Raw genomic sequence first — 15,145 nt, forward strand, 5'->3', positions numbered from 1 at the left:
CAATTTGATTCATTGTTGTTGACAAGGTTTTGGAGAGCAGGAGTTGATGAGGCTGATGTCCTGATACTATAATGTTGTTTTGGTAGATTCGGAAAATGGAGTTGAAGGCCGGGATGACTTGTTGCTAAATTAAGGGACTATAAGTTGTGATTTGAATGAATGTCTTGGCGCAATGCGTACTCGGGCTGCTCATTATGAATTGTTGGAACCGGGGATGGCTGATTCTCACTCGGTAATTTCTGGTTTATTTTCTTATATATATATGAATACGTGTGTGTGTGTATATATTCACGTGCTATATGTTTTTATCAATTCGGGGAAGTGCGTTTGATTTGATCAGGTGAATATTCACCTCTCTACTCAGTCTCTGTTCCATTACTGATATCTGTTTCATTTTTTATTCTTTCACAGCTTTATGATGTGGACGACGCCATAGCAAGAGTAAGAAATACCAGGATTAGCAAGAACAAGTGTGTCTCCATTATCATACCTCTTGTCCTTGCAATCTCCTCTACTACAAAGCCTGCCTGTTTCTGCAATTTGTATGTAAACTTGTAATAACAGTGGTGATGTCGGCATCATTCATCTGATACTTTCATGTTCATGTGTGCTCAACTGATATATGATTTCCTCTTACAATTGGTATTTGGTTTTACATTTATGTAAAATCTCAACTCTCCGTGGGTCACATATATTACTATTATCTTGTGGTGAAAACATTACACGGTTAGATATCATATCACCATTGAAAATGGGCTATGAAAATCAGTGAATGGAAAATTTTCAGAGTTCTCCCGTCAGCTTGTTTCAAATTCAGGACTTGATTGGGCCAAATGCATTTTTGATAATTATAAGAAATTCTTTCAGGAAAAATAAATTATAAGAATTAAAATAGAGATAATCCCATGTCCAAATTTGATTCATTGTTCATCATATACAATGTAAATTTGCTCCATGACATTATTACAAAAGATACATGGCAGTGCCAAGATTCTTGGATCCAAGCCCTTAGATTATGTTTGGTCTGTCCCAACACCTTGGGTTGGCCCACCTCTGCAGAGAAGAAAAAAATCTGGCAGATTCATTCGTCATATAGGGAGAAAGAGGTTCACAAAACAAAAGCCGATTTCTCATTCTCCTCTTGTTGTTCACGGTAACGAAAGTTGCCATCTTTACGCTTTTGAATCCCTCAAGATCCTCTTGCAAAGAAGCCCGAGCTTTACTGAAACAAACCTAGGGCTTAAAGAGAAAGAAAACCATGGATTCCCTTTCATCGGTTTCTCCGTCTATAGTTCTCCCTCCGGCCAACCCCTTGCCGACGCAACGGCAGCATCGTCCTCAAGTTGCCGTCTTTCCCTTCGCCCCGAATACCCATCTTCCTCGCTTTTCGTCTTTCTTTAGAATGAATTCTTCTAAAGGAAGACTGAGTCGAGTTGTTGATTGTAAATGCAAATTTAACGGTGGGGATATGAGAGCAGGAGGAGGAGGAGAAGATGATGATGGTGAGAAAGAGGAGGTTGAAAGGGCGCTTAATCTGGACGGTACGATTCCATCTACTTCCAGCGAGTTTCTGAAACGGGTTTCGTCTCGGGCGTATGATATGCGGAGGCATTTACAGCAAACTTTTGATAGTAGCAGTTATGATGGTAAAAGCTCTTAAGATTTTGGCTTTTGTTAACGTATTCTTTCCCTCTGTTTAGCTTACTTATTCCATGCTTATCTACCTGCTTGTGATTTGAGTTGTATCTTGAATCGCTGTAGCCTTTAGGCAAAACCTATTGTTTCTAGTGGACTGCCTTTGAAATGATCCATTTCTACACCCCCCATGTAATGGTAGCTTATATTTGAAACTGAAACCTCAAAGTTGGGCTGCCCACCCTTTTGCATTCTTCCCAATTTCCAGGATTTCTATTCGGTGGCTTTTGTGTTGAGGGGGGCGGGGCTGGAACTTGTTGACAAATTAGATATCTTTGGAAATATGTGAAATACATATGTGCTGAGTTTATCCTTCAAATATTAATATGTTATCTGTTATATTTCATAGTTTATACTTCTTCCATAGGACTAACCAATCACGCTGGCAGCATCTATATTCTATATTACTTGGACTTGGGTGTATAGTAAAGTTTCTCTTAGTTTTCCAACATGTTTACCCATGTCATACATGAGTTCATCGCAAAAAATGAAAAACTAAAGCAACATAACATCGACCCTTCATCTTGAGATATGCAGGGTATAGGTTTCTGTATGTACTTGGTGTGCAATATGGTTGTGTGGATAATGGATGTAAATTATTTGACAGCCTGTGTTGTTTTCTTAATGGCTTAATGTTACACCAAATCCTTTTGCTTTCTTTCACAAAGCTTCAGTACTTTTCTGCTTTTAATCTTTGTTCAGTATTGGAGGCAAATCCATGGAGAGACCCTTCGAAAGCTGTATACGTGCTAACTCACAAGGAAAACCAGTTGTGCACAATGAAGACTCGAAGAAACCGCAGGTCTAACTTATTTTCGAAACCCCAGTATAATCTTTTCTTGAGTTATTCTCATGGATGCCTTGTCGTAATAATTCTTTTCTAGCAGTGAAGTTGAAACGGAACTTGGGTTATTGTTCTCTAAAGGAGCAAAGCGGAGTTCTGGACGTGGAAACAAAACCGAACAGCCTAGATCTGGTACTAAGTTTGAGATGCTGGTGGAGGATGTTAGGGAAGGAGTACTTGTAAGTATAAATGATTCAGTGTTTCGGATATTTTTCAATGTGTAGTGTCGATTGTCAATGAATGAAGGGCTTGCAAGACTCTCTGCTTTACAATTCTTTTCTGCTTTACAATTCTTTTCTGCTTTCTGTTTCTTCATGCTTAAAACTTAGTACTATTGCTGTATGCCATATGGTATGACTTCATTTCCCGGGACCGGTAACTTCTCAAAGTTCTCAATAGAAGCTGGGACTTCAATCCTTGAGTTTCTTTCTGTTTGTTTATCGTAGTTCTTCTTTTTCAGTCTCGACCTTAAACTGTCATCTTACAGGTATTCGAAGATGAGAATGAAGCTGCAAAATATTGTGACTTGATGCAGGGAGGATGTGAAGGTGTTGCAGAGATCGAAGCCTCATCGGTTAGTTAATTAGTTAGATACCAACCTGTGGTGTATGAGTTTTCTTAAAGAATGTGTGTATTGTAATGTGTAGGTATTTGATCTTTGCCGGACAGTGAGGGTTCTTGTGGTTCTGTTCCGCAGGGGGAGAACACCTCCGCTACCTCAAAGCCTGGAGCTCAACCTCAAAGCTCGAAAACGTTCCCTAGAAGACCAAGAGGGCTTCAAATAAACTAAATGTCATACCCAAACAAAGATATGATATTTATATAGTTTTTAGATTTTATTTAAATGAATATTTTATATAGGCATAATTATAAAATACCCAAATTATATTGTTTTTCTCGAATAGGTGCTCAAACTTTTTTTAATCATTTAGGTGCTTAATATTACAAACGTTATCACTTTAGGTGTTTGAGTTGTAATTGTCATTAAATTTTGTCGTTAAAGGACAAATGTTAGTTTATGGTAATTTTAAAAAATTATTTAAAATAAAAAAAACTAAAATTAAATATATTTAAGAAATACACAAATTTTGAAATAATCTCAAATTTTTGAAAAATTATTATTTTAACCCCTAAACTCATGTCGGTCGTTATTTTCTGTTGTTGACGAAGTTTCACTCGATCTAACCTCTCTCGATGATCAATAATCTTATGAAATTGTAACCAATCGATGATAAATTAATAGCCAATCAATGTTTGTACCCTGCGAGTCCTATGGTGAAAAATCATGACTCTAAGCAATTTCGAAGGTTAATTGGCGACAATTATGGTGATGTATAACTATGAAAATGGTAGAGATTACGTTGGTGACGATGGTCGTTGTTAGAAAGGGCGATGCCAATGGGTTAGGGATTTGGGTTTTTTTTTATTTTTAATTTAAGCGAAATTGAGTGTAATCTCCTAAACCCAATCTATGCATTACAACTAGATCTAGCGGATTATAACAAAAAATTTCAAAACATATTTCAAATAGTCTTCCATAATTTAAATCCACATTATAAATAGCATCTTTAAAAAAACATAGTTAATAACAATAAAAATCCAACGAGTAAATATTAAATCGTAAGTGACCGTGTAAAATAAAATACATCATAATTCGTATCACAGTAAATCTAGCATCAGTAACAAAACCAGTAATCTTCATAAAAATAGGTATTTCAAAATAAAGGCACATATCACCGTAAATGAGAGCAGTTCAAAAGATAAAAATATTATAATAAAATGTTATGTACGAATATGTCGATCCTCCAAGTGATAGGTTCAGGGTGCCTATCCAAAAGTATCTGAAAGGGGGGAAAGTTTGAAAAGGTGAGCTAGGGAGTTAAGTGTGTTCCAATAGTGCAAGTAAAACGTAATAGGTAAAATAATAAAGAAATAATTCAATAAAATATCATAAAAGTCATAGTGAAGCTTAAATTCTAACACTCATAATTACTCTGCTCCAGTACACCAAAATGCAGTTTCCGAGAACTGTGTCCATAAGGGCTTACCTTATACCTATTGGGTACATGAGCCAACCTAAGGGAGCATATTGGGGCCTGAGAGCATACCTAAGAAAGTTCTTGGGGACTCGGAGCCTATCTAAGGGTCGTCTTAGATCCGTAAGGAATTACTAGCTTGATCAGAGTTAAACCTACATACTCCAATATCCTACCCAAAACAGTATCTCAATAAAACAATTAACACAGTAAGTAGTGAATTTAATGATCCATAAATCGACATAATCATATCTTCCACTGCAAACAAGTAATCAAATAACATATATCAAATAACCATGGTTCATAAACAGTCAACCTATAAATCAGTAAATCACATTTCAAAACAGATAAAACAATTATATAGCACATAGAGAACACACCTAGCAAAACGGAATCAGTCAACAGTCTACTCAACACCTGCCTTACCACGCTCTGCAGCAGTGCTCGAACCTAATTCATAATAAACTGAGTTAATATCGAAGTAAAATTTTAATCTAAGTATTCATAAGGTTCACGGGTCCTACGAGTAATCACTGGCTCGCGAGTTCGAACAGATCGAAAGGAGCTGGATCGAGTTGTCGAACGGTCGAGAGAGTCTCGTGTACCTTCAAATAACAATATCTTAAATCACTCATTAATCTTAATTTAATTATTCTTAAATAAAATAATTAAGTACATATGTATGTTCGAGTTTGACAGTCACTTCGGAGACTTTCAGGTTCGAATTTGGCAAAACAGACTTCAGATTCGGACTCAGGATATTGAAAAACATAAAACATGACTTTCCAAAAAATTTGACCTTTTGGTCAAAGTCAAAGTCAACATTGGTCAAAGTCAACATATAGGTCAACGATCAATCAAAGTCAACGATTTGACTATGTTCGAGTTGACTCAATTAGATTGACTCGATCGAGTTAATTCAGCCGAGTTGACTCAGTTTGAGCCGGTTCGGTCTAACTTGATTGGTTCAGTTTGACTGGACTGGTTCCAGAAGGCTCTTGGATCAGTAGAGGAGCCCCACGAACACGCAGCATCATATGGCAGTGCGTGACGGTGACGACGAGGTTGGGGCGATAGTCGAGCACTCCGAGATCACAAAAATATCATTACCAAGCCATATCAACGCTCAAAACAAGCTAAAATCATCGAAATCAAAATAAAAAGGCCAAAACGCTTACCCCGACGATGGACGAACAAAACTTACGACATCGACGTCACCCACCAGTTGGGTTTTGAGAGCCCAGAGGTAGGGAGTTTAGTGGTGGCGGCGGTGAGGCAAGCCGATGACCGAGGCGACCTGAATCGAGGAAAAGCCTAGCGTCTGGGTGGATTTTCGAAGGCTCTTTGGCGAGCTCCCCATGGCGAACGATGTCGGTTTTCATAATGAGGTCAGAGGGTTTTTGGTCACCGTTCGATTGTGAGTCGAACGAGGGTGATGGCGCACTCAACGGTGATTGAACAACATGGATTGGTGAGGCGACGATGAGTACGACTAGGGATTTTGGGGGGATTTGGGTAATTAGTTCTGAAATGGGGATGGCTTTGGGTTATAACCAGAGTAAAATAGATTTTACTTAAAATATCACAAACAATGACCTGCCTAATTGATAGGGTGATGGTTGGCCATGCTTGGGGATAGGGGTTTGAAACCCCTTAACTACACATTTGAAATATTTTTTTTATTTTTCCACTGACTAGAAAAATGAGATAATTCTTGGTTAAGTCCCTGAACTTTCTACAGGTTCAAAACCATGTTGTAAACTTTTAAAACTTGCAATTTAGTCCCTAAATTAATTAAATTAATTTTTAATTTAAAAATGTAGGGTGTGACAATTCTCCTCCTAAAGAAATTTCATCCTTGAAATTTACCTGAAGCAAACAGATGTGGAAACTGAGTCTTCATTGATTCCTCAGTCTTACAAGTGGTTTTTACAGGACCACGTTACTCCACTAAACCTTTACCATTAAGATACGCTTACTCTGCAATACTGTCTCATCTCGATCCAAAATTTGAACAGGCTCCTCATTATAGGATAAATATGGCCTCAACTCAACATACTCTAATTGAATAATGTGGCTAGGGTCTGGACAATAGAGACTCAACATGGGCACGTGAAAGATATCATGAAAACAACTGAGTTGGGGAGGCAACTTGAGCTGGTAAGCAACATGTCCGAATCTCTTCAAAATACGTTATGGCCTAATAAATCTTGGACTCAATTTACCTTTGCTCCAAAATCTCAATACTTTTTTCCATGGAGATACCTTCAAAGACCTGATCTCCAAGCTCAAACTCGATGTCTTTTCTTCTCTGATCAGCATAAGACTTCTGCCTGTCAAATGCCTCTTTCAAGCGGCTACGAATCAATCTGATGGTGTCCTTAGTCTCTCCCACTAACTCAAGTTCCAAAGTCTTTCTATCACACAACTCAGTTCAACAGACTGGGGTGTGACATCTACGCCCACAAAGTGCTTCGTACGGTGCCATACAAATACTAGCCTAATAGTTGTTATTGTAAGCAAACTCATCCAAGTGCAAAAAATCCTCCCAACTACTTTAAAAATCAATCACATAACCCCGCAACATATACTCAAGAACCTGAATCACTCACTCAGATTGACCATCAGTCTGCGGGTGGAAATCTATACTAAAATTTAGTTTAGTACCCAGAGCCTCATGCAGTGCTTTCCAGAATCTCGATGTAAATCTCGGATCTCGATCAGAAATGATAGATAGTGGAACACCATGGAATTTGATGATATTTGAGATATACAATCTAGTCAGCTTGTCCAAAGAAAAATTTACCGCACGAGAATAAAATGAGCCGATTTTGTAAGTCTATCAACAATCACCTAGACAGAGTCTTTTTTCGAATGCGTCATAGGTAAACCAATAACAAATCCATAGTAATACGCTCCCACTTTCATTCAGGAATCTTGATAGGTTGAAACAGACCCGACGGATGCTGATTATTTCCCTTAACTTACTGACAAGTCAAACATCTAGCCACAAAATTAGAGATGTCCTTCTTTATGTCGACCCAACGGTACCTCTCTCATATTTCGATACATCTTATCTCCACCGGGGTGCATAACATAAGGGCTACTGTGAGCCTTATTGAGGATAACTTGTCTCAACTCTGCATCATTAGGCACACAATATCGACCTTTGAATCATAAAAACTTCATCCTAGTCAAAAACATAATCTGAGGTAGTCCCCTGCTCCAGTTTCTCAAAGATGGGGAACAATGAGCTATCAAAAATCTGTTTGGCCTTAATCTTCTCGGCCAAGGTCAGCTTAACCTATAATTCTACTAACAGAATGCCATCATCATATAACTTCATCCTGGTAAATAAAGATCTCAGATCAAATATCACCTTTCGGCTCAAAGCATCCACAATGTCATTAGCTTTACTTGGATGATAGTCAATCTCGCAATCATAATCCTTTAGAAGCTTAAGCCAACAACACTTCCTCAGATTAAGTTCTTTCTGGGTCAGAAGATACTTCATACTCTTCTGATCCGTGAAAATGCAACACTTCTCTCCAAAAAGATATTATCTCCATATCTTTAAAGCAAAGATCACAGTGGGTCAGGCAATTGTACTCATGCGGCCTCAGTTGATGGGACGCATAAGTGACTACCCTCCCCTCCTGTATTAGAACACAACCAAGTCCAGAGTGTGATGCATCACTATACACTGTAAAATCCTTCTTGGGCTCAGGTTGAGTCAAAACTAGATCTTGAGTTAAAGTTGTCTTCAATTTATCAAAACTCTCTTGTTATGCATCACCCCAGTTAAATAGAACATTCTTCCTCAATAGTTTCGTCAAAGGGGGCGACAATGATCGAGAAGCCCTCAATAAAATATCGATAATACCTGGTTAAGCCCAAGAAACTACGAATCTCGGAGATATTCTTAAGTCACTTTCAACTCATAATTGCCTTAATCTTACTCGGATCGACCTGAATACCTCTCGTAAAAACAATATGCCCAAGAAATGACACCTCTCGAAGCCAGAATTCACAATTGGTCATCTTGGAATACAGACGATACTCTCTTAGTGTCTGCAGAACAGTCCTCAAATGCTCATCATGCTTTGCCTTAGTCCGGGAATAGACCAAAATATCATCAATAAAAACCACTACAAACTGATATAAATAGGGTCGAAACACATGGTTGATCAGATCCATAAAATATGCGGGAGCATTTGTCAGACCAAAAGGCATCACCAAAAACTCATAATGTAACACCCCAACCCGTACCCGACCCAGATACGAGTCTGAGGAGTCACATTTACTTTTCAATTCGTTTACTTTTACAAATAACTAAAAGTTCAATTTAACAATTAAAATAAAACTGAATAATTTCTATTAAATAAAAACAAATGGTTTTACAAAGCCTATCAGAGCATATTCAACTCAAATCTTTTAGTACATGCCAACTACATTTAATATACCAAAATACATATGATTCAAATTTTTTTTCTGATATGATCTTTTGGAAAGGAGAGGCTGACATGTCTTGCTCCTCTTTGTTCCTTAATCTTCATGAAACCTATATGTGAAACATTCACACGCTAAGTCTATGACTTAGTGAGGCATAAAAAACATATATTGTAAACTATAACTCCTAACAATGCATGCATATATCATACCATCATATCATACAAACTAATATACCCTTTATGTAACGAATGCATACATACACATATCATCTCACAAAGAAACAAACATAATATCATACCAAGTTTATTTATATTATCTCTTTATTAGCCCATGTATACTTTTGAGAACTAAATATATGTGAGTACATAGAGGTTGTGCACATATGTTGTCACCACAACTCGTATAAGTCCCACGTAGTGGCATATGAAATTTTTCCCGAAGGACCTCATGTATGTCTCGAAGGATCTATGTATATCCCGAAACCCTATGTAACCCTCGAACTTGGCATGTCAACTATACCCCTAGCTCTCTATCACATAACATGGGACATTATCATTTGTACTTGTCATATAACTTGTATCACGTGTACATAGTCACGTATCACTTTCGTATAGCTTATATCAACTTTTCATGTCATTTCACCTATTCATGTAATCACATAGAACATTTCATATAGTTAATGTCTCATAGACATATCCACATGTTCACATAGTCATATAACTCACCGTATATACATTTACTCTTATAGTTCATATAATCTCTTATGTAATCGCATCGTTTTATCATAACATATATCACATGTGCATATATTCATTTATGTCACATCATATAGATTATTATTTGTTCTCTTTGTGTTCACATAAATCATGTAACATATATCATAACATATAAACATATGTCACTTATGCGTGTATTCTCATACTTATCATCCCATAGCTCCTATAACTTTTTCTATGGTTTTATAGATCTTTACCATATAACTCATATATTATGGGTTCATTTAAGCACATAATCTTCCTCTATAGTTTATCTTACTATTCATGTAATTACTTATGTTAATGTCTCCTATTTTATGTACTATTCTCGTATTGTCCTATGAATCAATGCTAGTTAGCTTATCCCATTTTCATTTAATACCATAAGTCGATTATACTAGTTCCCATAAATTTAACTCATGTAATTTATATCTTGTTATTATGTCTTCACCTAGATATATACCACATATTAATAATCACATAGCTTATATTCTTCCTATTGTATCACATAAGTCATTTCTATTTGACATAGTTCGTGATCATATAACTTATATTACATGCTCATATAACTCATATAACGTTCATATAGTTACATATATCGTTAGGGGTGTTCATTCGGTTAAAACTGAACCGAACCGAACCGAAATACCCAAACCGAATTAACCGAATTTTTTTTCTTTAACCGTTAACCGAACCGAATTTTTTAATGAAAGTATTAACCGAACCGAATAAATTTCGGTTAATTCGGTTAATTTTCGAATTAACCGATTTTTTTAGAAATTTAATATTTTTTAATTAAAAAAACAGTTTAGGCAAAATCAAGGCAGTGCTGCCTCACCCATGCTCCACTACACCATACTCCAACTGCCATCTCATGCCCATACCTTACACAAAAAGGCAGAAAAAAATTATAACCGAGGAAATTGCAACAGATTTAAGACTAGTACCATGAGTCTTGGTGCAGATGTTATTGTATTTTCTCAGTTTGGAAAAGAGGTAAAGCAGTTAGTCTTTGTTTAATATTTCTAGGCCAGTATAATATTTGTTAATTCATTTTTATGGGTCGTGTATATTTTTAGGAAGTGGGGGCAATGTCCCTTGGATATTCTGCAAAAAGCAAAGTAGCATACACCATTGGACAATGTATTTGAATATCTATTATCTAGAAAAAGTGGGAGGCAGCAGGGTGAAAAATATTAAAAAAATTTTAATTTGGTTAATTAACCGATTTCAAACCGAATTAATCGTTAACCGAATATCCAAAAAATCATTAACTGTTAACCGACAGAACTAATTCAGTAACCGACTGAATTAACCGAACTAATTCGGTTCGGTTGGTTAACCGAATTAGTTCAAAAATTTGAACACCCCTATATATCGTTTCCATATACCATATATAATATAAATTCACACCACCGAGCTTGAAATATGAACAAGATATATTCACATAATACAAACATCTAGGGTTTCGGTTTTATTTAGGTATATAATAAGTCGGGTTGGGTCAATATTGGATCGGTTGATTTTGGGTCGGATCAAATCAGATCGATTGACTTTCGGGTTGGATCAATATTCGATCAATTATTTTCAGTTTAGGTCAACTTTGGAACTTCAGGTTAATTCAAGTTGAGTTGGATATAAATCAAATCAAGTGTATAGAAAGTATGATATATATTTTTAGAAATGTCTTTTTTAAAAAAATCTTGTTTAGTTTCATTCAAATTCAATTATTTACATATTATAATTTAATTAAAACTCGACCTATAATTTATGTTAGAGTTTATGATATTTTTTGTATTGACCCGGACTGAAAAGTTTAAGGTACGATCTATTTGATTAAAAAACCAAAATTTTTAATTATAAATTTTAGGATGATTCTTCCACGCTCGACAAGCGATGATGAGCACCACTAATGATGAACACCGATAAATTAATTTATAAAATGTTAAATTCTAAAGGACTCAACGTATAATTAAAAATTAATTAAAATTTAAAGGTAAATTATTTAAAATAAAGGTAAGCTATATTAGTGACCACCTAACTATTGTTCTTTTTATTTTGACCACAATTTTTGAAATTTGTCAATCAGGTCACTCAAATACTATTTAAATGCAATCAATAAACCACTTACCGTTAATATTTAATGAAAAAACTAATGTGGCAATTAAAATATTTGGTATAATTACACATTTAATCACTGTTACTTGTATATTATAATTTGGTCCTAATTTTAATAAATTAAAATAAATTTAGCCCTCAAATGTGTCAAAGTTGTTAATTAGAGAGGAATTCAATTTAATGCCAGCCAGTACAATTTTTCTTTCTTTTACTCTTTATTATTTCTAATAATAAAATAAAATAAACATGTCAATGTTTTGTGATAGACGTGCCATGATTTCTTCTGTTCTTCTCTTTTTTAGCTTAAAATATTATATTTTACATTAATATACGCAAGACAATTAGTGTGACAAATTCAAGTGTTTAAATTATATCTTTAACTGATTTTAGAAATTTAAATTATATATTTTATTTATTTTATTTGTAATTAATTTTAGATCGTTTGTTTAAAAATATTTTTTATTACTTGGCTATCCAAGGCACAATTTTATAGATAATGTATTGGTATAAAGAATTCGTTAAATAATGGTTCGGAAGAATTATTTCTTGAAATGAGGATGATGTTACAGTACAATTGTGTCGCCATCCCTTCCATGCGATACCAAAGGGTGTCGCCATGCTTTCCAGCCAACACCCAAAGGTGTCGCCAGCTGTTCCAAGCGACTCCCAACGGTGTTGCCATGCATTCCAGACGAATCCCTCTCGTGAATGGCCAGCACGTGAATAGATCCCTGCTGCAGACAACTTGAATGCATGTGAAGCATGCATGAAGAAATTCATTAGGGCCAAGTATCTCAACCTTGTTCATGCAAAAATGGAGTGCTCGTTCTTCGGAATTTGAACCAAAGGAAGATAATGGTTCCCGGATTCGCATGGCTTGTCTGGCGACCAATACATCGTTCGGCTTGCATGGCGACCTGCATAGGTCGTTTGGACCACCTGGCAGTAATCACTCTATTTAGCAAATAATTATTAACAACAATATCTGAAGAAATTTTTTTTCAACGCATTATCTGAGATTTTGGCCGGCTATCCAATTATTTTTTTATTACTTGGCTATCCAAGTATTATAACTTTACTTTAGCCAATTCGTCGCAATATAAGTAAAATCTAATTGTTTTGGATTAATTTTTAATAATTTAAATTTTGATTTTACTTAATATAGATGTATTTTTGAAATCAAAGCGTTTGATATTTAATTTTTATCAATTTCTCAAAAATGAAATCAATTTTTGGTAAGTTTTCTTTTCTTCTCTTTCTTGTTTGTTTCTCTACAAATTGAAAGAATAAGATGAATAACTACTTTGGCACCATTTGATTTGAGGGTTAAGTTTATTTTAATTTATTAAAAATAGGACCAAATTGATAGAATATAAGTAACATGTATCAAATGTGTAATAATATCAAATATTTCAAATGCCACATCAATTTTTCTATTAAATATTAACGACAAATGGCTTAATTAATTGCATTTAAATAGTTGAGTGACCAGATTGACAAAATTTTAAAAATGATGGTCAAAATAAAGGGGCAATAGTGGTATTTTACATTTCATTTTGAATAATTTACCTTTAAACTTCAACTAATTTATAATTATACGTTGAGCCTTTAGAATTTTAAATTTTTATAAATTAAATTAATGGTGTTCTCGGTACTCATCGAGTAGAATTTTTATTAATTTTATTATCTATTAAAATTTTAAATTAGATACTTAACGTTTAATTTTAAATATAATAATTTTATTAAACTTAAAAGTAATAAATATAATTTATAAATGATATTATATTATTATATCATCGATAATTTTAATTTTAAATTTTAAATAAAAATATATATCTTTATAATGTAAAATAAGTTATAGTATAGTATAAAACAAGTTATTTTTTATATGAATTTAAATAGCTATATTTTTTTCATATACAAAAGAATTAAAATAATTTGTAAATTAATTTAATAGTTTTAGAAAGTTATTTTAGTAATTTCAAAGTAAAATATTAAATTAATAATGAATTGCATCATATGTCCCTAAACTATGACTCTCAATTTAAATTAGTGCTTAAACTTTTAAATATTAAAATTTCATCTTTAAACTGTCTCTCATTCTAAAATTGTCCCTAAACTTTTTTCTTTCAATTGCATCCCTAAATTCATCGAAATATGTAATTCATTTCAACCATAGTTTAACCTAATTTTTTTTTCAAACATGTAATATAACTTGCCTAAGGATTTTATTAACAAGAAATGATTAGTATATACGAATAATTTAGGATAAAATTGAAATATTCAAAAAGTTTGGGGACCAATATAGGATGAAGATCATATCTTGGGGATGAAAATGAATGTTTAAATTTTAGGGACTAATTTGAAATGAGGGTCATAGATTGGGGACATATGATGAAATTGACTCATTAATAATTCATAATTTGATTTAAATAATTGAAAACCAATTTAATATTATATTTATACATTTTAACTCAATTATCGTGTTAAAATCAGGTCAATGTTCGGTTCAGATCAGGTTTGGATAAATTTAAATTCGAATTACTTTCGGTTCAAGTTGTTTTCGGTTCGGGTTACTTTCGTTTGGCTAAAATCCGGGCCAATTTCAGTTCAGTTTCGACTTACTTTCGGTTCAGGTTTTTTAATTTGGCAAAAATTTGGGTCGGTTTCGGTTCGATTCAACTTTTTCGGGTTTCGATTCAAATTTGAATCATCATTTCTGGTCTATTTCAGGTCTTATTTATAAAAATCGGTTCGAATAATCAGGTTCGGGTCAAATTTGACCCGTCTAAATTTAACTTTATTTACGTACATATGAAAAAAATCCCTAATAAGTTATCGGAAAAGAAAGCTTCTAGTTTGGTTATTGCTAGAGTTACAAATTTGGGAAAGAATACTCTAATTGTGTTAATAAAACCATTTAAAATTTGAATTTGATTTTCTCAAAGCGACTTAGGTCAGCTTTTTGCAAAAGTGTTAGAATTTGATAAAAACTCTCATCTTACATTGGTGTTCAGCTGAGATTTAAAAATAGGAGATTGTGATTACTAGCTAGTACTAAAAAACTACACCTACCTGTTTTACCATGGGTGATTTTATTGTGCGGCGTCTAAAAAAAATAAAAAAAAAAGCGTGATCGATTAAAAAAATTATTGGTTAAAATTTAGACCGGTTATGTTATATCATTTAACCAGAAATATTATCAAGTACAATAACATATTAGGTAGCGCTTATATAATGTAATA

The 15,145-nt window shown here is 34.1% G+C and overlaps 1 protein-coding gene and 1 long non-coding RNA gene across 2 annotated transcripts; one reads left to right on the forward strand and one right to left on the reverse strand.

Annotated features, from left to right (window-relative positions):
* Positions 1–1,135: 1,135 nt before the first annotated feature.
* Positions 1,136–3,366, forward strand: LOC120183269. Its single transcript, XM_039187997.1, has 5 exons — positions 1,136–1,646; positions 2,398–2,497; positions 2,583–2,718; positions 3,027–3,113; positions 3,187–3,366. Exons 1-5 carry the CDS (start codon positions 1,259–1,261, stop codon positions 3,322–3,324), a joined length of 849 nt encoding a protein of 282 aa, XP_039043928.1. The 5' UTR covers positions 1,136–1,258; the 3' UTR covers positions 3,325–3,366.
* On the reverse strand, positions 2,666–14,034 carry LOC120183270. Its single transcript, XR_005521934.1, has 3 exons — positions 14,021–14,034; positions 9,974–9,978; positions 2,666–2,800 (listed from the first exon to the last, which is right to left on the reverse strand). It is a non-coding gene; the product is annotated as an uncharacterized LOC120183270 (long non-coding RNA).
* Between the last annotated feature and the right edge of the window lie 1,111 nt (positions 14,035–15,145).

The sequence above is a fragment of the Hibiscus syriacus genome, unplaced genomic scaffold (genome assembly GCF_006381635.1).
Source record: "Hibiscus syriacus cultivar Baekdansim isolate YM2019G1 unplaced genomic scaffold, ASM638163v2 tig00112742_pilon, whole genome shotgun sequence".
NCBI classification, from domain to species: Eukaryota; Viridiplantae; Streptophyta; class Magnoliopsida; order Malvales; family Malvaceae; genus Hibiscus; species Hibiscus syriacus.